The sequence below is a fragment of the Acanthochromis polyacanthus genome, chromosome 1 (assembly GCF_021347895.1).
Source record: "Acanthochromis polyacanthus isolate Apoly-LR-REF ecotype Palm Island chromosome 1, KAUST_Apoly_ChrSc, whole genome shotgun sequence".
In the NCBI taxonomy this organism is placed as follows: Eukaryota; Metazoa; Chordata; class Actinopteri; family Pomacentridae; genus Acanthochromis; species Acanthochromis polyacanthus.
The window spans coordinates 63986811-64008421 of NC_067113.1; the positions used below are offsets into that span (position 1 = coordinate 63986811).

Consider the following 21611-nt stretch of genomic DNA (forward strand, 5'->3'; position numbering starts at 1 on the left):
CCAAAGAAAAATCCACTGTTTAAAAAAGAAAACTCATATGAAATCTTGACTGGAATTCGCCAAGCACACAGCAAAAGCTACACAGAAATGGTTCAAAGACAACAAGGTGAATGTTCTGGAGTGGCCAAGTCAAAGCCCAGATCTCAGTCCAATCAAAAATGTGTGGCAAGAGATGAAAAGAGCTATTCACTCCTGATCCTCGAGCAACGTGACAGAGCTTTAGCTGTTTGCAAGGAAGAATGGAGAAGAACTGCAGTGTCCAGATGTTCAGGCTGATTGAGACGTTGGGCGTCAACGTTCTCTTTTAAATCAGAAACAATTCAGTTGCAAAAACTGAAGTCAAGTCTACTGGGAACACTTTGGCAGCTGAGGGGACACTTGAGCTCCTATACATTAGCAGCAATACAATATATGCAAACAATGAGTAGTTTCACAGTAGGAACCTTTATTTATTATTCTAATAACTCTTTTCTGGAGTTTAATTATAGGGTCTTCCAGGTTGTGTTGATCTTTGATGGTCTGGATGAGTGTCGTCTTCCTCTGGACTGAGTCCACCTCAGTGGATGTGCTGCTGACAAACCTGATCAGGGGATGCTGCTTCCCTCTGCTCGCCTCTGGATAACCACATGACTTGCAGCAGCCAATCAGATCCCTCCTGACTGTGTGGACTAGCACTATTCATTTACAGTATTCACAACTTTCACAACTCTAGTTTTGGTGTCATATAGTAAACAAAATTAAACATCTGTGTCAAATTGAGGACAATATCAGGTTTATTGAAGGATCACAGAAATGTATGTGTTCTCTGACCATCTCCACAGTACTATGCAAGCAGGAATTCTAAAAAAAACTGCACTATGCAAAAACCTTTATTTCTGTTCAATTTTCCCATGTCTCACACCAAGCATCACATATTTACTCGTTTCATGTTTTGTGTAGGTGGGCCTGGGATCTTTCTGCATGGAGTTTGCATGTTCTCCCTGTGGCGTGGGTTTTCTCCGGGTACTCCGGCTTCCTCCCACAGTCCAAAAATATGCTGAGGTTAATTGATTATTCAAAATTGTCCGTAGGTGTGAATGTGAGTGTGATTGTCTGTATATGTAGCCCTGCAACAGACTGACACCTGTCCAGGGTGTCCCCTGTCTTCGCCCGAGTCAGCTGGGATAGGCTCCAGCACCCCCCGCGACCCAAATGAGGATGAAGCGGTGTATAGAGAATGGATGGATGGATGCTTTGTGTAGTAATTTAAAATCAATTAAGTCTGTAATGCTGCAAAATACACCATGAAAACACTATTTACACAACTGTAACAGACACTCAACAACACTTTAAGTGACAAAAGGAAAATAAATGGATGGCAGTTTTTCCCTTTTTTTCTCTCCATCACTGCAGTAAGTTTGCATGTTTTACTTTGCTGATGAAGTAATTGCCAGTTGCCCTGCTGCTCACCTCAGTAAAAATAAATGGAGAAATGCTTAACAGATTATCATGAAGGAGACGGCTTTATGTTAATGAGCACTTGTGCATTTTATGTGTATAGTGAAAGTGATTTATTAAGTTCAAAGCTAAGAATGTAGTAATTATACAAGAGCTGTTTGCATATTTTCAATGATGTCTTGTGTTTTTACCTTGTTTAACTGCTGAGTCCAAAACCAACTAGGGATTTAAAATTAGTGACACGTCTGTGAAGCAGAATGTTTATCAGACAGTAACCTGTTACATAATCTGTCATCGGTTCAATGTTCAAAACAAATCAGACTCTTGTAGATGAGACTGAGAGAAAGCAGATAAGACTGGTGATGGTCTGACATTAGTTTGTTGCACTCAGCTGTCCCAGCACGATGGTCCTTCTGCTCATGGTTCCTTGTGTTTGAAGGCTTTCACTTTGTTTGGACATTTTACTTTGTCATCCCTTATGAAGGACATCACAGTTTTGTTAGAAAATCTTTAGGTATCAGTCTTATTTGGCCACCAGATTTCACACAGTATCATTATTACCAGGAGCAAACAGCATGAACTATCAAATAAAACCATCATAAATGATCAGTTAATTAGAACTTCAGCTTCTTATAGATGCAAACCAGGAGCAAAATGTACCATATTGATGTATAGTATGGTTTATACACTACCAGTCAAAAGTTTTAGTCCAATGAATGGCTTGAAATGGTACAAAGGGAAGTGAACTGCTATGGGTTAAAAAAAGGAGCGTGTGTGTGTGTGTGTGTGTGTGTGTGTGTGTGTGTGTGTGTGTTTCTATTTGAAGCTTTATAGGAAACACAAACAAAGCATGATTATATGCCAGTGATTTCTGACTTTATTGCTCATCTTAATAAAACTTTATTACAGAAGATTCTAGGAAACACAAACAACCATTCACTCATTGAAAAACAGTTCAAATCATTTAAAAAGGCACAAGAACAGTCAGATGCTGTGATATTAAGGCCTCAGTTAGGGTTAATTAAGCATTACAGTTAAAACAGATTATTTATACAACATCTTTGCTTAAATACAGCTTTCATTATTCTCTCTCACCACTTCATCACTCACTCTCACTCTCTCACATAATATTCCTCCTTTTTCTTAATCAACTTGCGAGACTTCGTCTTTTTAAAACTCTTTTCAGTGATTAATATCCCTTTTCTTTCCATTGTTGCTGAACAGCTTGACAGACATTTCAGGATTCATTCAAACTGCACTCTGCTATTTAATGCTGTAAAGCAATTAGCAAGTCCACAAATTAAGAGGAAACTATCATTTTCTGTTTAAATGTAGTTATTATTTCCTACATGTTAATGTCCCAATTAAACACAGAGTAAATAATCTAAAAGGTGCATTCTGCTAAAAGCAAATTGGGACTGTGTGTTAGCAGAAATTAGATAATAAGGTCTTATTATTTTTAGAATGTCCTTTAGTACCATTTTGTTGCAGTGAAGGAACTCATAAATTACTGTATGAATAGTTTCCCATCATTTTCATCACCCTCCAGTAAAGAAACCGTCTTTCAGGGCCCACCCATGGTGTCTTCACAGTGAAACTCTCTCTCCCTGCACCAGGCGACCTCGGATCATCCACACATCCTGCAGGGTGAACAGAGGGGAAGTAGATTCACATGTTGTGTAACATGTTTCAAGCATTTCATCAAGTCAAACAATCAAGTCTGTGTATTTTTTAACTGACTATGGAGCAATTGAGTTGAAGCTTGTGTTTGTATACGGTAAGAATCTGACTTTAACGGCTTTTAAGACATCATTTTCTATCCATCATTAGTCCACAACCTCTCTTCTCAAGTGGTTTTCATGTTTGCAATAATTACATTTACCAAACTCCACTTAATTGCATAGTAAAGATGCATCATTACAGTGTCTAGCTCAGCTCAGTTTTATGTTTTATAATGACGCATAATAAAAAACACAGACATACTGCTATGTGTTTGCTAACGTTACATGCTTCTTAATGCAGATGCCTGTTGCTTTGGAGAAGCTGACCTCAAGGTAAATGGAGCTCATGACATAAAATCAAGGATTTTATTGAACTCCTCTGATCCTCTGCTTAAAAACAACAAGACATAAGCTAGTAATGTTGCCATGGCTACCAGATTTGCCCTTAACCATGCTGCCATTATGCCACTTTATAAAATAGATACTCTAAGTATGATTTTAACATAATGTTTGTATAAATGTCATATGATTGTCACATTTACTTTGATATACAGCAATCAGCCACAACATTAAAACAACCTGCGTAATATTTTTATTTATTTATTTATTGGCTTTTTTGCCTCTATTGTGTAGGACAGTGGACAGAGACAGGAAACGTGGGTAGAAGAGTGGGGGAATGACACATAGTAAACTTAAAAACACTGTGTTGAGGTTTTAGGCCTTGTTTAGGGGCCACCCGCTCAGCCAGCTGACCTGCATAGGGGCCTGTGAGATCAACTATTTACACGTTTACATCCCTCCACATAGCTCACTGCTGCTTCCAAACAGTTAAATCCTTGATGAGATACATGCAGCAGGACTTTAGTGTGCATTTTAATCACTAACTTCCAATCTCAGCAGGAATTCAGCTGATCATTTAGAACTGGTGATGTTGATGTGCACACTGTGGACGTCTTTTTTCTAAAGCTTATGCCACCAGTGGGAATGCTGCATTTGCTACATTGGTGAGTTTGCTAGAAAGATAAATAAAAAAAGTTATCATTGCCCCAAACAAGGGCAAAGGCACCCACATGTTGGAGTTATATTATCTATTAATTTAGCTAATATATTGCTCTTTGAATGCTTTCCGCAAGTCGAACTGTCTGTCGGGGAGATGTTTTGCCAAGTTGGATGTGTTGGCTCCCTCGATCTGTGTAGGCAAAAAATATTTTACAGTCGGGCCTTGTGGTGTCCATGGGCTCACCCGAAGTGTTGACTCTTAGTGAAATAATGCTATATTTTGCTTTGTTCATCTGCTTTGTGGGAAATCCATGGGCGGTTGGCAAAGGCTCTTGTATTTCCTGACATCCTTCTCGTTTTATCACCACGAAAGCTGCAGTGTGTTGATTAAAAACACAAAAAGGTTGGCTCATTGACTGTGCCTGCAGAGAGCAGAAGCACAACGCTGCACAACGCTGCACACACACAACTCACGGGAAATATGGCTTCTATTAACACACTGTCATTCTTTCAGGAAAGACACTAGCAAGATGAGGAACAGTATCATTTTTAACACTGACACCTTTCTCGCATTGTTACACTGAGCAACACTAGTGGGGCTTCTGTGGATCTGGCTTGTTCTGGTGCAACAGGTCGTTTTGTTTGTGGGTACATCGATATTAAATGGACACATTCTATGTTGCCATGAATAACTAATTAAAAAATGCTGCATTCCTAAAAAAAATGCTGCATTTCTGACGATGCCATATAGGGGAATGAACAGCTTTGGTGGAGTACTGTGCTTTTCTAGTCGTACTAAGCTTTAAAGTGTAAGCTTGCAAGGAGTGACAAGATGCTAAATATTAACACTACATCTACTCACACTGCAGTTTTTTGTTTTATCTGTACAATGTATGAAGACTCTTCAGCTAGTTGTGAGTTATCAGTGCTTGATCTCTCTGGGCAGCGTTTCCTTTTTATCTTCTCCTCCTTCATTCACTGTGCGTTCTAATGTACAAATAAACAAAGAAAAATATAAAAGAATGCTTAGAATGCGAAATGAGGAAAGGGTAAATAAATTTAAGGAAGATTTAATGAGGGAAGACTGGAACAGTGTTTATGATGCAAACAATGTAAACAAGGCCTATGAGGATTTTTTGCAAACATTTCTGTGGTTATATAATAAAAACTGCCCAATAAAGACAGTGGAAGAAACAATTAGAAGTAATAATAAGCCATGGATAACAAAGGGGATATTGAAATCTTGTAAGAAAAAAAATAAGCTTTATCAGCACTTTATAAAGTATCGAACAGTAAATTCAGAGAAACGTTATAAAACATATAAAAATAAGCTGACTAGCATAATTAGACAAGCAAAAAAAGATTATTATACAATTTTGCTAATGCAAAACAAAAATAACATTAAAGGTACATGGAATGTTTTGAGAGATGTTATAGGTAGCAAAATGACTATTTGTCAACCGTCTTATTTACTAAATGAACAAAATGTGGAAATTCGTGTAGAAAAAATGGCACATGAATTTAATTCTTTTTTTGTGAATGTAGGCCCAAACCTTGCAAAATCAATTTCTCCAGATGATAATAAAATAAGTTTGAACAGTGAGAGCAGAGTCTTGCAGTCTCTGTATCTAGGTGAAATTGATGAGAATGAAGTGATAGCAATGGTTTCAAAACTGAAAAGTAAAAAATCATGTGATAGTGATGGTCTAGATATGTTCATTATTAAAGAAAGTATACATTGTATATTAAGCCCATTAACCTACATATTTAATTTGTCTTTCAGTACAGGGGTATTCCCAGATAAGATGAAGGTAGCCAAGGTTATTCCTCTTTTTAAATCAGGCGAAAGGAAATGTCTTACAAATTATAGGCCAATATCTTTACTGTCCCAATTTTCAAAAATATTGGAGAAGCTGTTTGTTAAAAAACTTGATTCTTTTATTGATAAACATTTGTTGTTACATGAAAATCAGTTTGGCTTTCGAAGTCGCCACTCAACAGCCTTGGCATTACTGAAAATCACAGAGGACATTACCACACAATTAGATGATAGGAATCACACAATTGGAGTTTTTATTGATCTTAAAAAAGCCTCTGATACGCTTGACCATGGAATAATGATATCCAAACTACAGAAATATGGAATTAGAGGGATTGCATTAGATTGGGTCGCTAGTTATTTAAAAAATAGACAACAATATGTTGAGTTTGCAGGTTATCAATCCAAATTAGAAACAATTCAGTGTGGAGTTCCACAAGGCTCAGTATTAGGGCCCAAACTTTTTATTTTATATATTAATGACCTCTGTGAATTTTCAAAAGTGTTGCGCTTTGTCCTTTTTGCAGATGACACAAATTTTTTTGTGTCTGGAAATAATTTAAAAACATTAATAAAAACGATTGAGACAGAAATGGTCCTGCTTCAGAAATGGTTTAATAAAAATAAATTATCATTAAATTTAAGCAAAACAAAGTTTATGTTTTTTCAAATCAAAAAAGTCCAGAAATTGTAAACTTGAATTTAAATGGACAGTGTATAGAAAGAGTGTCTGAATTTAAGTTCTTAGGAGTATTCATCGACGAAAAGTTGAAATGGAAGTCGCATATTGGACACGTAAAGAAGAAAATATGTAGAAATATAGGTGTGATGAGTAAAGTTAAGTATTTGTTAAATTATAATGCATTGAGAATATTATACTGTTCTTTAATTTTACCGTATTTGGTATACTGTTTGGAGGTTTGGGGTAATTCATATCCTACTCATCTGTTACCCTTAGTTATTTTACAAAAGAGAGCTCTTAGAATAATTAATAAAGCCGCTTCAAAAGAGCATACAACAAAACTGTTCCTGAAGTCAGGACTATTAAAATTGAAGGATTTAATTGTTTTACAAACATTAATAGTCATGCATAAAGCAAAAAGAGGCTTGCTACCTTGTGGTTGGCAAACACTTTTTACTTTGAATACTGAAACAAGTAGAAGAAATCTTGACTTTAAATATAATTCTGCAAGAACGACTCTTAAAGGAATGTGTGTATCTGTCGCGGGTGTGGAAAAATGGAATTCCTTGGAAAAAGAAGTGAAGCAATGTTCAAACATTTTGCACTTTAAATGTAAGTTTAAAGAAAAAATATTTAACATTAACGCAAAGGAGCAATAACAATGATGTGATTGATCTGTAGATTGATTGTGGCCATCTGATGTTTTTTGTTGTGGTTGTTTTCTGTTTGAGTTTGGAAAAAAGACTGGGGTAGGAGTTAAAAAGACTTATTCTTCATCCTACTCCTGTTCTTGTACATGGGATGTGCGTATTTTGTGCTTTATAAATTGTATCCATTTGTTGTTGTTTTTTTTTACGCATTACCATGGAAAAGAATAAATGAAATGAAATGAAAAATTCTGTTTCTCCAGAAGGGAAATTTGTGATCATGACTGGCCTCTCATTGTGCTAAGCTTTAAATTGTTCAGGAATCACAAGCTAAATCCCAAAAATGTATATTCTGTCAGTTATTCTCATCCATGAGTTCACATGTTTTTGTCTGACTCTGATTATATGTCAACATAATAATATAAAACACAACCACGTGTAAATGAGACTTGAAATTATCTGACCTTGAAGTGAAAGTCTCCTTCCACACCGTACTTCCTTACTGCGATGTCCAGCGCCTCGTTCTCAATGTTTTCCTGCGTGGTTCCCTTCACGTCGATGTAATAGCAGTCACCGCTGGCATAGTGGCAGGAGATGGCCTGAGAACACACACACATCACACATGGTCGCACACAACACAAAAAACAGCAGCGTAACGAATGATGTGAGCTGCTTAGACATGCAGCTAGCTTGTTTCAGGAAATAGCAGGACACTAGATGGATTCTGGGTAGTGGAGTACCTTGCGAAAGCCTTGTGTCTGGTTCATGCCAGAGCCGTGGATGAGCAGCGGGTGGAAGAAGACCGTGTCGCCCTTTTCCATCTCCAGGTGCACCCTAGGCTGCTGCGGGTCGTAGCCTCGCACTCCATGGTACATCTTGTTCACCCCGCCCTGAGGACACGTGCAATGCTTAAACAATGTGTGTGTGTAGGTGTGTGTTTATCTGCATTTTCAAGCAACAGTGACCATGAGAGTGTTTTGTGTGTGTGTGTGTGTGTGTGTGTGTGTGTGTGTGTGTGTGTGTGTGTGTGTGTGTGTGTGCGTGCGTGCGTGCGATCAGGTGCTGGCTATTGTTGTGGAGACCTAATGTCCCCACAACCATAGGAAAACCAAAAGAAATGTCATTTGTGGGGACCTCATTTGGGTCCCCATGAGGGAAAACAGTGTTTTCTTGGCCATGTTGTTGTTACTGAAAAAAGTAAAAGTGCAAAAACGTTTCTTTAGGTTAGGCATTGTTTTGGTCTGGGTTAAGGTTAGGGTTAGGGTTAGGGGTTAGATATGAATGGGAGTCAATGGTAGGTCCTCACAAGGATAGGAATACAAAGTGTGTGTGTGTGTGTGTGTGTGTGTGTGTGTATGGCGTCAGAATCGTGTCAAAACAATCAAAGCAACTCGCAGCAACGTGTCTGTACACGCATGATTATTTTCTTACGCGGGCGTGCGTGAGTTGTCGTGTGCAGATTGTATTTCACGCGTAACAAGAAGCTGCGTGCATATGAAGCAGCGCGTACACGCCTGTCTGTCACTGACAAATACTATTACGCGTTCACACACGCGTGCGGTCGCCATACACAATAGAACGTTTCTGCACCGTGCGTACCAGTCCGCCTCATATGAGCGTGTCGTGTAGTTGGCCTTTTCATTTTAGTCAGCCAGGGGAGGCAGCAGTGAGCCATACTGGCGGAAAAGAAGAAGACGAAGAAGAGTCTCCCCTTTTCGACCGAGGCAGTTCCGGTTCGAGGTTGGAGTCAGTGGCCGATTCGGCTCCGGTTTTTTGTTTTTCAACAGGCGGTGGGCCGCCTCCGGGCTCCAAAAACTGGGACTCGCACCGGCCCCAACTCGTTGCTGGGCCAGAGGTGGCCCGAGGTGAGAGCCCAGTACGTCAGGGGCTGGGGTTACAGTCCGACCGTCAACAGGGGAAACACAGAAGCGCCGTTTTTAAACAGCCGAGCGAGCAGCAGTAATGTTCAGTGTTTGTGTTTTAAAAACCGGTAAATATAGAAGCAAAATCCAAGCAGCAACGGTCTGAGGAGGAGACCCAAAGCTTCCTGGAACTGTGGTCTTCATATGAAATTCAGTGGAAGTTAGAGGGAGCCTCTTGGACCACACCAGTGTTCGAAACAATCCAGTGGGAGACGGCTACAGCTGTACGAACGGAGCCTGACTAACTCCTCAACAACTAAAAAGTTCAGAAATGACGACAAGAACCAGAAAAGGCAGCCGGGATGCAGCAGTTTTTGGCCAAAAAGAGCCCCAATTTTTTCCGGCTGCATTCCGTGATTCCAACCGGGTCCCTGAACGCAACAGCTGAGCAGGAGTTGATGCAGGCCGCAGTACCGATCATGATAGGTAAGTTTTATTTCTTAAACACCCTGCTGTTAGCCGACTATGAATACGCCAGCTACAACAGATCCACATCAATATTATGAACGTTACGCCAGCGAACGTGGTCCGGACACAGGATCAGAGGTCGACTATTTGCTAACCAGTTAGCCACTGCTAAGCTAGGAAGCTATGAAAACCGTCTTATAAAACCTGAGAAACAGCAGCAATATTTCATTACCAGACCTGTATTCAGAACCTCCCACGTTGTTACACAATGGCCCATTAATCATATTGCTGAACTATATGATAATCATTGAAATTTCCCTTGAAGAACCAATAAATTGTTTAACGTTATTAATACGAGTCTAAAACTTATTCAAAAGATCAAATTAACACAATGAAGTGAGGAATACTGGTAATGTGCAGCTATTTTTATAATTTCAAGGTAAAATGCTGATTGTTCTGTGATTTTCCAGCTTTGCAGATGTGGAAATTCAATGCATTCATTACTTATACACAGATTTCTGTGATGGTTTTTAAGTTGTTGCTCAAATATATCAAGGCATTTAGCACTGCTGGAAATTATTACAGGCATTTTTTGTAACATTTTCTAACATCGTACGGACAAATTAATAATTAATGGCGAAAATGGTTTTAAATTACAGATGCTATCAACAACATTTCTTGTTAATTTTATTTAGTTGTCGGCCTAGGATGATGAGGTCCAGTTACCAGGAGCACTACTCTGCAGCTTACTGGTTCCATCCTGCAGCTCCTTCATGCTGTCCTCCTCGCTACAGACCAAATCAAGTAAGATTTTGATTTAATTAATAAACACCATACATTTACAATAAAAAAAATCAAGTAAGATTTGTTTAGACTATGCAGACATCAACATGATCAATATGTTATCTTTTGGCCCATCCTAAAATCACAACGTACAACATTTATTTTAATCAATCAATCAATCAAAGTTTATTTCTATATCACTTTTCTTACATAAAGTAACACTAAGTGCTTAACAAGTTAAAAACAAACAATAAAAAGACAATGCCCCACATCCCTCCCAACTCAACTCCCATCATACTCCCTATCAACACACACACATACACACGCAGACAGTCACACAGCCACGCACACACACATACACACTTCTACAACAGAAATAACTAGAAAAGCATGCAGAGGGCGCAGACTTCTGCCAGGCCGTCTGTCTGTCTGTCTGTTAACAGCATAACTCAAAAAGTTATGGACAGATTTTCACCAAATTTTTACAGAATGTCCAGAAGAGCAAAAGTAACAATCGATTAGATTTTGGAGGTGATCCGGATCACTGTCTGGATCCAGGATTTTTTTGAAGTACACTGTACAATTGAGAGATGGCCGCCAAAATCCGTCCATAACTTTTTGAGTTATGCTGTTAACAGACAAACAGACAAACAAACTCCGATGAATACATAACCTCCCGACGGAGGTAATAAGTTAACTGTGTTCATGAATATAGAAAATAATTACTGACAACTAATGCTGCTTGGGTGCTTTTATGCAGGATAAAGGAAGCAGGATGCTACTGTGGATCTGCTGCAGTATCTGGAGACGCTAGAGGAACGGTTCTTGGAACAGATCTGAAGACACCGAGACCTGACCACTGCCCTGCTCCAGAACATCCAGAGGACGGACGAAAATTCAAACACCTTTGCTGGACTGATGGGACGCATGGTGTCGGTGCTGGAGCGACTGTCACGGAAATAAAATGCATTGTCCACTATTCCTACCTTTTTTAGAAAAAGTAATCATATTTTTTGTAAATTCTTTTCCTTCTTAGCTATTTAAGTACACTGGTATTTAACTCTTGCACTTTGGGTGAATACAAATATATTTGTGATGAAAGATGCGTGTTTTGTCTATAATCTACAGAGATTTTATTCAGTGTTAAGTGCACACTTCTACGTACACACATTTTGACAGATAATCAGTTGTGCTTTTCAAGCAGATTTCAATCTGAAACATATCAGCAACATACCAGTATGTTGTTTCTTACAACATATGTCACACCAAGCTAGATAAACTGCACTACTGCAGCAGATATATTATTGAAGTGTGCTTACATTACATGTCTACATACACTACTCACAAAAAGTTACTCAACTTTCAGGTGACATTTATGGAAATTGTAAAAATTAATGCTATGGTGATATTAAATCACGAAAGCAGGGCATTTAAGTAGAAACATGCAATAGTGATTTCCTCATCTCAAACAATTTATTAAAACAAAAGCTAACAGCAGTGAAGGGTATATCACAATAAAAATGTCTCATGACAGTTTGCACAGAACAGCAGCTTTCAGCTGAAATCCGGTACAGTTGTGTCCCACCAGTAGCATGGTCACGGATGTTCCCAGACAACAGCTGACCTCTGTCTCGTAATTAAGATCATCTATAAAGGTAAATATAGATACTATCACCAATTTATTGCGTTTGTTTGACCGCTATGTAGGTTAGCCGCAGCAAGACGGAGTATCTGTGTGTGAATGAGAGGGACCCAAGTGGAAGAGTGAGGTTACAGGGAGAAGAGATCAAGAAGGTGGAGGATTTTAAGTAATTCGGGTCAACAGTCCAGAGCAATGGAGAGTGTGGAAAAGAGGTGAAGAAGCGTGTACAGGCAGGCTGGAACGGCTGGAGAAAAGTGTCAGGTGTGATAGAAGAGTTTCAGCTAAAATGAAAGGAAAGGTTTACAAAACTGTGGTGAGACCAGCCATGTTGTTTGGTCTGGAGACAGTGTCCCTGAGGAAAAGACAGGAGGCAGAGCTGGAGGTAGCAGAACTGAAGATGCTGAGGTTCTCTTTGGGAGTGACCAGGATGGATAGGATCAGGAATGAGTACATCAGAGGGACAGCACATGTTAGAGGCTTTGGAGATAAAGTCAGAGAGGCCAGACTGAGATGGTTCAGACATGTCCAGAGGAGAGAGAGTGAATATATTGGTAGAAGGATGCTGAGTTTCCCACTGCCAGGCAGGAGGCCTAGAGGAAGACCAAAGAGGAGGTTTATGGATGTGGTTAAAGAGGACATGAAGGTAGTTGGTGTGAGAGAAGAGGATGCAGCAGACAGGGTTAGATGGAGGCAATTGATTCGATGTGGCGACCCCTGAAGGGAAAAGCCGAAAGGAAAAGAAGTTTAACCGCTATGTAATGGATGCAAACGTATTTGAGGCTAAGTAGCTAAGCTAAATGAATTATGGAATAATAATAAACGTCAGAAGAACTGCAGCCTAGTGGCTCGGGGCTGTGAAGCCTGAGAACCTAATTTAAATAATAATAAAAACTGGGTAAGTTTATCCCCGTGTTTTGGAACAATAGCGCGATCAGCTGGAACCGAACGACTACACGACGCGCTCATGTTACGCATTATGCTGCGCACGATGCAGATCAACAACTATTGTGTACAATCAGAAATTGCGACCGCACGCGTGTGTGACCGCGTAAAAGTATTTGTCAAACAGTGACAGACGCTGCTTCGTACGCACGCAGCTTCTTGTTACGCGTGACAGAGTTCGCGCACGTCATTTCCGCGTACGTGTGAGCGCGTGACCGAAATGTTCTATTATCTTCATGTGAGCATTAATGCGTGCGTTTGTAAAAAAACGCATGAATTTTACGCGTGACCGCTCCGTGTAGTGTGATTGCCGGTGCGCAGCAATGATCACACATGAACGCACGCGTGAACGGGAGGCCATTATAAGTCAATGGGGAAACTGCATTACGCGTCAGGCGCACAGGCGTCAAAGTACGCGCGCGTGTGACACGTTCAGTTGATAGCTGCGCACGCTTTTTGATACGATTCTGACGCCATAACGCGTGACAGAGTTCGCGCACGTCATTTCCGCGTACGTGTGAGCGCGTGACCGAAATGTTCTATTATCTTCATGTGAGCGTTAATGCGTGCGTTTGTAAAAAAAACGCATGAATTTTACGCGTGACCGCTCCGTGTAGTGTGATTGCCGGTGCGCAGCAATGGTCACACGTGAACGCACGCGTGAACGGGAGGCCATTATAAGTCAATGGGGAAACTGCATTACGCGTCAGGCGCACAGGCGTCAAAGTACGCGCGCGTGTGACACGTTCAGTTGATAGCTGCGCACGCTTTTTGACACGATTCTGACGCCATAACGCGTGACAGAGTTCGCGCACGTCATTTCCGCGTACGTGTGAGCGCGTGACCGAAATGTTCTATTATCTTCATGTGAGCATTAATGCGTGCGTTTGTAAAAAAAAACGCATGAATTTTACGCGTGACCGCTCCGTGTAGTGTGATTGCCGGTGCGCAGCAATGGTCACACGTGAACGCACGCGTGAACGGGAGGCCATTATAAGTCAATGGGGAAACTGCATTACGCGTCAGGCGCACAGGCGTCAAAGTACGCGCGCGTGTGACACGTTCAGTTGATAGCTGCGCACGCTTTTTGACACGATTCTGACGCCATAACGCGTGACAGAGTTCGCGCACGTCATTTCCGCGTACGTGTGAGCGCGTGACCGAAATGTTCTATTATCTTCATGTGAGCGTTAATGCGTGCGTTTGTAAAAAAAACGCATGAATTTTACGCGTGACCGCTCCGTGTAGTGTGATTGCCGGTGCGCAGCAATGGTCACACGTGAACGCACGCGTGAACGGGAGGCCATTATAAGTCAATGGGGAAACTGCATTACGCGTCAGGCGCACAGGCGTCAAAGTACGCGCGCGTGTGACATGTTCAGTTGATAGCTGCGCACGCTTTTTGACACGATTCTGACGCCATAGTGTGTGTGTGTGTGTGTGTTTTGAGTACCTCCCATTCGGGGTAGTCGTGCTCCTGCAGTGTGCCCTTGTGTGTTCCTGGCAGGACGACCAGGCAGCCGTTCTGTCGCGTCACTTTCTCCATAGCTGTCCAGGAGCAGACGATCCGGTCCGCAGGTCGAAACGGGAAATAATGCAGATCCTGATGCATCGGGTGACGAGATGTCTTCTTACCTGGAACAACAGAAGGAGTCTCATTACACCTGAACATGCTGTCATGTGTTGTTTGATTTTGGTTGTTGTCTTTGTCCTGTTTTAATTGTGGTCACGATTTGACCATGCTGTTTACAATCAAGCATATCTTTTCTATGCAACAAGTCGAAAGAAACATGACTAAATAGATTTATTTTTGTCTTCTCACAGTTTAAACTTAAAAATACCATGTTGAATATTCATTATAGCTTTTGAAATGCAAAGAATGGGGAAAACTTCTGTAAAATGGTCTGGCTATTCAAGACTAGTGGGAAAGTCACCTTTAGCACAAAGATATCTACTATCCATCCATCCATTATCTGTACACCGCTTAATCCTTATGAGGGTCATGGAGGGCTGGAGTCTATCCCAGCTGACTGAGGGTGAAGACAGGAGACACCCGGACAGGTCACCAGTCTATCACAGGACTACACATAGAGACAAACAATCACACTCACATTCACACCTACAGACAATTTAGAATCACCAATTAACCTCAGCATGTTTTTGGACTGTGAGAGGAAGCTGGAGAACCTGGAGAAAACCCATACATGCACAGGAGAACATGGAAACTCCATGCAGAAAGATCCCAGAAAGGCCAGGACATGAACCAGGGATCTTCTAGCTGTAAGGCAAAGGTGCTAACCACCAACCCACTGTGCAGCCAGTCATCTACTAATGCATTAATTGTATGTTTTACCACTGCTGACCTGTCTGCTCAGTTCTCCCCATTCTCTGCATTTGTGTTCCATTAAAGCAAATCTAGGCTTATTGAGCTGTTCTTTTGTGCGTTCCGACACCAACTCATTATCATTCTGCTATCGTGGGAAAAAATATGCTCTGACTTTTTGTATTTCTTTAAATCGGTTTACATTCGCCTTGGGTGAAGCTCAGCAACATGCCCCTTCAAAATAGTGATGGGTGGAGTTGTTTGGTAGATCATTTGCATGCAGAGAGGCAAGAACTGTCAATTCACTGAAAATCAACTAGCCTTACTGCACAATCCAAATCTTCTGTAAACCCTTGTGTGGCAAACGCTTACAACTTATACACTGGGAGTGGGACACTGAATTTTTTCCATGATTTCAACTATTAATCCATCCATTCTCTATACACCGCTTTATCCTCACTAGGATCGCGGAGGGTGGTGGAGTCTATCCCAGCCGACTCGGGAGAAGGCAGGGGACACCCTGGACAGGTCGCCAGTCTGTCACAGGGCTGCATATACAGACAAACAATCACATTCGCATTCACACCTACGGACAATTTAGAATAATCAATTAACCTCAGCATATTTTTGGACGGTGGGAGGAAGCCGGAGTACCAGGAGAAAACCCACGCATGCACAGGGAGAACATGCAAACTCCATGCAGAAAGATCCCAGGCCCACCCCGCGATTTGAACCGGGGATCTTCTTGCTGCAAGGCGAAGGTGCTAACTACTACTCACTGTGCAGTCCCAACTATTAATCGTTTTTAAAAATATTACTGATCATTTTCTGTCAGTGTCCCTTGCCTTCACCCGAGTCAGCTGGGATAGGCTCCAGCACCCCCAGCGACCCTAGTGAGGATAAAGCGGTGTATAGAGAATGGATGGATGGATTTTCTGTCAGTCAACTAACTGATTCAGCTCTAATTATTATCATTTCCTCACCTGCATCAGGAGGTTTGTTGATCAGCATGGTGTGCATGGCCATGATGTTCGGTCCAGTGAAACACTCCACGTACTTCAAGATCTGATACAGGAAGACATGAGTTTTATTGATTATTGGCCATGTTTAAACCATTTCAAAACCAAATTGCGTACATGTGGTTTTTGATGCTCAACTGCAGGCCACCTAAATCTATTTAATCAGTGTATGACAAACAATTTGGCAATAAATCATACATGTTTTAAAATGCAACACACTACAATTGTAGTTTATAATTGAATACCTAAAAAATACGACTGTCTGTGGTGCTGTACCTGTGGTAAGGAGCAGTACCGGAACAGTTCAGGATCTTCCTGGAAGTCCTGGAGTTTAGAGACAGCTTTCTGATCCGGAACAAACTCCGACTTAGCGATGGCCACGTCTCTCATCACCACCAGACCAGGAACCTCCACCTCTTGTCGACAGATGCGTTCAAACGCCCTCCTGAGGAAAACACAGTCACACACAAATAACTTTCAGTATGTCTGAATGAAATTATACATTTGTTTAATTTACATTGTATGTGTCATGCTGACCAATAGTGTGGGTATCGAAAGTTTGGGCACTCCAGGTAAAAATTTGTATTAATGTGAATAAAGAAACCAAGGAAAGATGGAAAAATCTCCAAAAGGCATCAAATTACAGATGAGACATTCTTATAATATGTCAAAAAAAAGTTTGATTTTATTTCCATCATTTACACTTTCAAAATAACAGAAAACAAAATAATGGTGTCTGCAAAGGTTTGGGCACCCTGCAGAGTTAATACCTTGTACTGCCCCCTTTGGCAAGTATCACAGCTTGTAAACCCTTTTTGTAAGCCTACAACACTGTATGCGTCGTAGGTATTCAGTGTCACAATTCCTAAAATGTTCTTTCAGATATTAAATTTCCTTATTTATTTTCCTGTTCTGAAGTACAGTTACAACTAAAGCTGTAAAAATTAAATGATTAATTGACAACTTTTAAATTTACCTATTATTTTTAAAATAAATTATCAATTTCTTTAATTTGCATACACTACTGTTCCAAAGTTTGGGGTTATATGACCTTATTTTTGAAAGAAAAGCAGCTTTTTTCAATGAAGATAACATTAAATGAAACATAAATCTAAATCTAGACATTGTTAATGTGGTAAATGACTATTCTAGCTGAAAACAACTGATTTTTAATAGAATATCTCCATAGGGGTACAGAGGAACATTTCCAGCAACCATCACTCCTGTGTTCTAATGCTACATTGTGCTAGCTAAGGGTGTTGAAAGGCTCATTGATGATTAGAAAACACTTGTTCAGTTATGTTAGCACATGGATAAAAGTGTGACTTTTCATGGAAAACATGAAATTGTCTGGGTGACCCCAAACTCTTGAACAGGAATGTATATGTCAGGGTAGAGACTGCGATTTGGTAGAATTGGAGTTTCTACCAGTAGAGATTGCGATTGGAGTCTCTACCAGTAGAGATTGCGATCGCAGTCTCTACTGGTAGAGACTCCGATCGCAGTCTCTACTGGTAGAAACTCCACTTCTACTGGTAGAGACTCCAATCGCAATCTCTACTGGTAGAAACTCCAATTCTACCAAATCGCAGTCTCTACCCTGACATATATATTCATTTACAGGTATGTTCTGGGGTCCCAGTACCACTTTCTTTTGAAAATGTTGGATTTGTTTTTTTACCATTTTGAAACACCAGTAATTACAAATCTGTAATCTGCTAGAGAAGTGAGTTTCTGCTGGTTACCTGAACCTGTCGATGTCCTCGTCAGACACCAGGTTCTTGACAAGAAGGAAGCCATTTTCCTCATAGAAGACTCGCTGTTCTGGGGTCAGCAAGTCAGTCTCAAAAGTGTATCTGCCCAAAAAATAATAACACACAACAGTATCTCTATGTTAGTTAAAGCAGCTACTTTGGACAAGTAATGTTTGGCAGTAAATAAATGCTGCATTTAGGTCACATGTATTTACACGAAACTACTTTAAAAAGAGGTTAAACTGAGTGTATCACCTGCTGTTATGCAAACAGAGCATAAAAGTGGGACACTACAGTATGTGGTGAACAAACTTTATCAATAACCTTTGGCCCGAGGCAGTAAAATGAAATGAGTGCTCCTACCTCATTCTCTGTGGATGAGTGTATGTGGAGGTTTGAGTGAAAGTGGGTTCAGCTCTCTTAGGGAATCAGTCAAGGAGAAACCCAAGAAGAAAAAGCAACGTCTGCACATAGATGCTGAATTACCAAAAAGAGATTTCAGATCCATTTCCAAACCCAAACAAGGGTATTTACACTTTTACAATACAGACTTTGCTCTAAAATACACTTGTCATTTAGTTGATCTTGACTTCTGATGACTGATATCAGACCATGTTGTTGCACATTCACCATCCGATTGCAGAAATACTAGAAGTAGCGCTGATAACTTTCAATTATCTTTTCTTATACATGAAGAGTTGCAGATCCTTTGATAATGCCATTGAAAAAACATCACAGCTTTAAGAGAAGCAGAAAACTTATGTAAACTTTGACATTAATAAAGGATAAAAGCTACAAAACTACACCGTAAAAGTACAAGAGCATTTATAAAGTATATTTTTGGCTATTTCACAGATTGGATGTTTTTTTTTAATATAGACACTAACAAGTCAGAAAAAAATTAAACAAACAGGCTGTAAATAAAGTCAACTTCAAACATGTTCTCTTATCAGATTATTACACATTTTTTTTACTATATTTAAATCAGCCACAAATATCATTATTTTGCTGACATTTGCTAACATGGATTGAAAAATTACTTTTAATGGTATTCTAGAGCTACCTGTTTTGTTACATTACATATAATAAGTAGTAAATTAATGTCTCCTAAAATCACAGAAAAACAGACTAAAATCACATCAAAAAAACATCTTAAAAATAGCATTTTCTTCTTTCACAGTGTGTGACTCTAAAATGATACTGTCTTACTGTATTTAAATCTGCTAAAAATATAGTTATTTTACAGATATTTGCTGTCATTTTCACTGCTTTACAGTTTCTGGACGTTTTGTAGTTTTAAACCGTTGTTGTTATTATTATTATTATTATTATTATTATTATTAGCTCAGTTTTCCAGGCATCTTGGCTGTCATTTTTCGGCAGTTTTTAGTTTTTTTAATATAATTTTTAACAGTGTAGACTATAAACCGACCTGTATACAAAAAAAACTAACCTTTCAAATTATTTAAGCTAGTCTTTCTACTGACTAGGTGCACATAAATAAAAGTAACAGCTACAGTACCAGAGTCTTCCTGGTACAGTTACAACGCATTCAGCTAACCCTTGAACAACTGTTTAGCCGCTACACGCCATAGACTGTATATACAGTCTATGTTACACACTCACCGACACACAACATCTTCAGTACAAAATACCCGCTGCTAAACTAGCATCTTAAATAAATAAAAACAACGCTTACAAGCTCTCAGCTATTCCTGTATTTCTGCGAGAGGCCTATTATCCACCGTGGGGTCCCGGCGTCGACCACCGCTTCTACCCGCCGCTCGGTGCGCTGTTGTCGGCTTCAACATCAGCTCGTAACGCTCCTGATATCAAAGCGGAATAAAAGGATACGATCGACGCAGGTGATCGATCGAGGTGATTGATCAGCATTCGGAGTCGGTCCGCAGCCCGAGACATGTTTCTGTTAGGCAGGAGTCCGGTGTATGAGCCGGTAAACACGGAGGACAAGGACAGTAGAGGGAAGGTTCTGCTGACCGTAGGTTAGTGGGGCAAAGGTAACACACACACACACACACACACACACACACACACACACACACACACACACACACACACACACACACACACACACACACACACGCAAACACGCACGCACACACACAAACAAACAAACATATTTATATGATATACACATTAAATAGAAAGACTATTAAAAGCTAACTAAACCCACCTTAATCAGGATTTTGACAGTTCCCTGAAGGCTCCTGGACTAAGTGCACTTCCTTGTTAAAATCCACAAAAACCTACCCTTCAGTAGCCTAGCCGCGCTAGACCCATGTTCTGAAGGCACAAGGGTCTAGGACCGCTCGAAAGGAAGGGAGGCGGGCTAAAAGGTTGTCTTTCAAATCACTCTGCAGCAATTGGGTAGGTATACAACCAATCAGCACAACGAATAGGCTGACGTAGTTCCGAGAGCACCGGCGGATTGTGGCTAAGTCCCATTAGCTTCCCAACCAGCGGAGCCAACTGGTTTATTAAGGATTTGCCATATCCCGTCAGCATAAGTCCAAATACGTCTTTCTTCTCAATGAAACACTTCAGTGCCGTCCTTTGTTTATCTTTCAAGTTGAATTTTAGCTTCAGATCTTTAAGGGCTGTGGCCAAAGCCGAGTCGAAAGATAACTGTTTATTGTGTGCTGGTTGTTTCTGTCAGAATCGTCGCGCCTCTGTCATCACTTCGTTACGCCCACCTTCTGACTCTACACTTCATGGTGATTGGTCCGGCCAGTTTTAGGAGAATCCAGCCTCGAGCCTTATGGAGGGTAACTGGACCCACCCTGGCAGAGAATTAAATTCGCTGCCGTGGGTTGTCTAGCGCGGCTAGGCTAACCCTTCAGGCTATGTTCTTTGAATGTTCCCTGAAGGCTGTTGTTGTTCAGAGCATGCTAAGCTTCTCCAGTAAATAGACGCTGGTATATCTATGATCAGCTCCAATAAAAGTACAAATTATTTTCATGGTTAGTGTGTGAGACTGAAAATTTTTGCGCCATATGATTTAGGTGAAATGACCCTTTAAACATTAGGATTATTGTAAAATACTGACATTGTAAAGGCATACAAATGAAAACTTTGTGGTACCATTGAGTACTGTTGTTGTTCCTGTAAAGTGGCTATTTCAGTAATATTACTGCGTACTTTATGACCTGGTTTCTTGGTCTTCATTGCTCAAAAGGAGACATCAGAACTTATATATATATATATATATATATATATATAAAACTTATATATATATATATGGCATGCCGTTTAGGAAATTATATATATAATGAAACTTGATATATATATAATGAAACTTGATATATATATAATGAAAGTCGATATATATATAACGAAACTTGATATATATATAATGAAACTTGATATATATATAATGAAAGTCGATATATATATAATGAAACTTGATATATATATATAATGAAAGTCGATATATATATAATGAAACTTGATATATATATAATGAAACTTGATATATATATATATATATATATA

The 21611-nt window shown here is 40.0% G+C and overlaps 1 protein-coding gene across 4 annotated transcripts; it reads right to left on the reverse strand.

Moving 5' to 3' along the window:
- Positions 1 to 2291: 2291 nt before the first annotated feature.
- Positions 2292 to 20442, reverse strand: phyh (phytanoyl-CoA 2-hydroxylase). 4 transcript variants are annotated; one of them, XM_051954433.1, is made up of 10 exons: positions 20293 to 20442; positions 19953 to 20088; positions 18462 to 18517; positions 18090 to 18200; positions 16621 to 16789; positions 16309 to 16390; positions 14456 to 14637; positions 8046 to 8195; positions 7770 to 7904; positions 2292 to 3077 (listed from the first exon to the last, which is right to left on the reverse strand). In XM_051954433.1, exons 2-10 carry the CDS (start codon positions 20016 to 20018, stop codon positions 3024 to 3026), a joined length of 1005 nt encoding a protein of 334 aa, XP_051810393.1. In that variant the 5' UTR covers positions 20019 to 20088; positions 20293 to 20442; the 3' UTR covers positions 2292 to 3023. The 4 variants fall into 4 exon arrangements, with proteins under 4 accessions (XP_051810393.1, XP_051810387.1, XP_051810401.1 ...); XM_051954427.1 differs by lacking the exon at positions 20293 to 20442 and having other exon boundaries at positions 19953 to 20130; XM_051954441.1 differs by lacking the exons at positions 19953 to 20088; positions 20293 to 20442 and having other exon boundaries at positions 18462 to 18532.
- Between the last annotated feature and the right edge of the window lie 1169 nt (positions 20443 to 21611).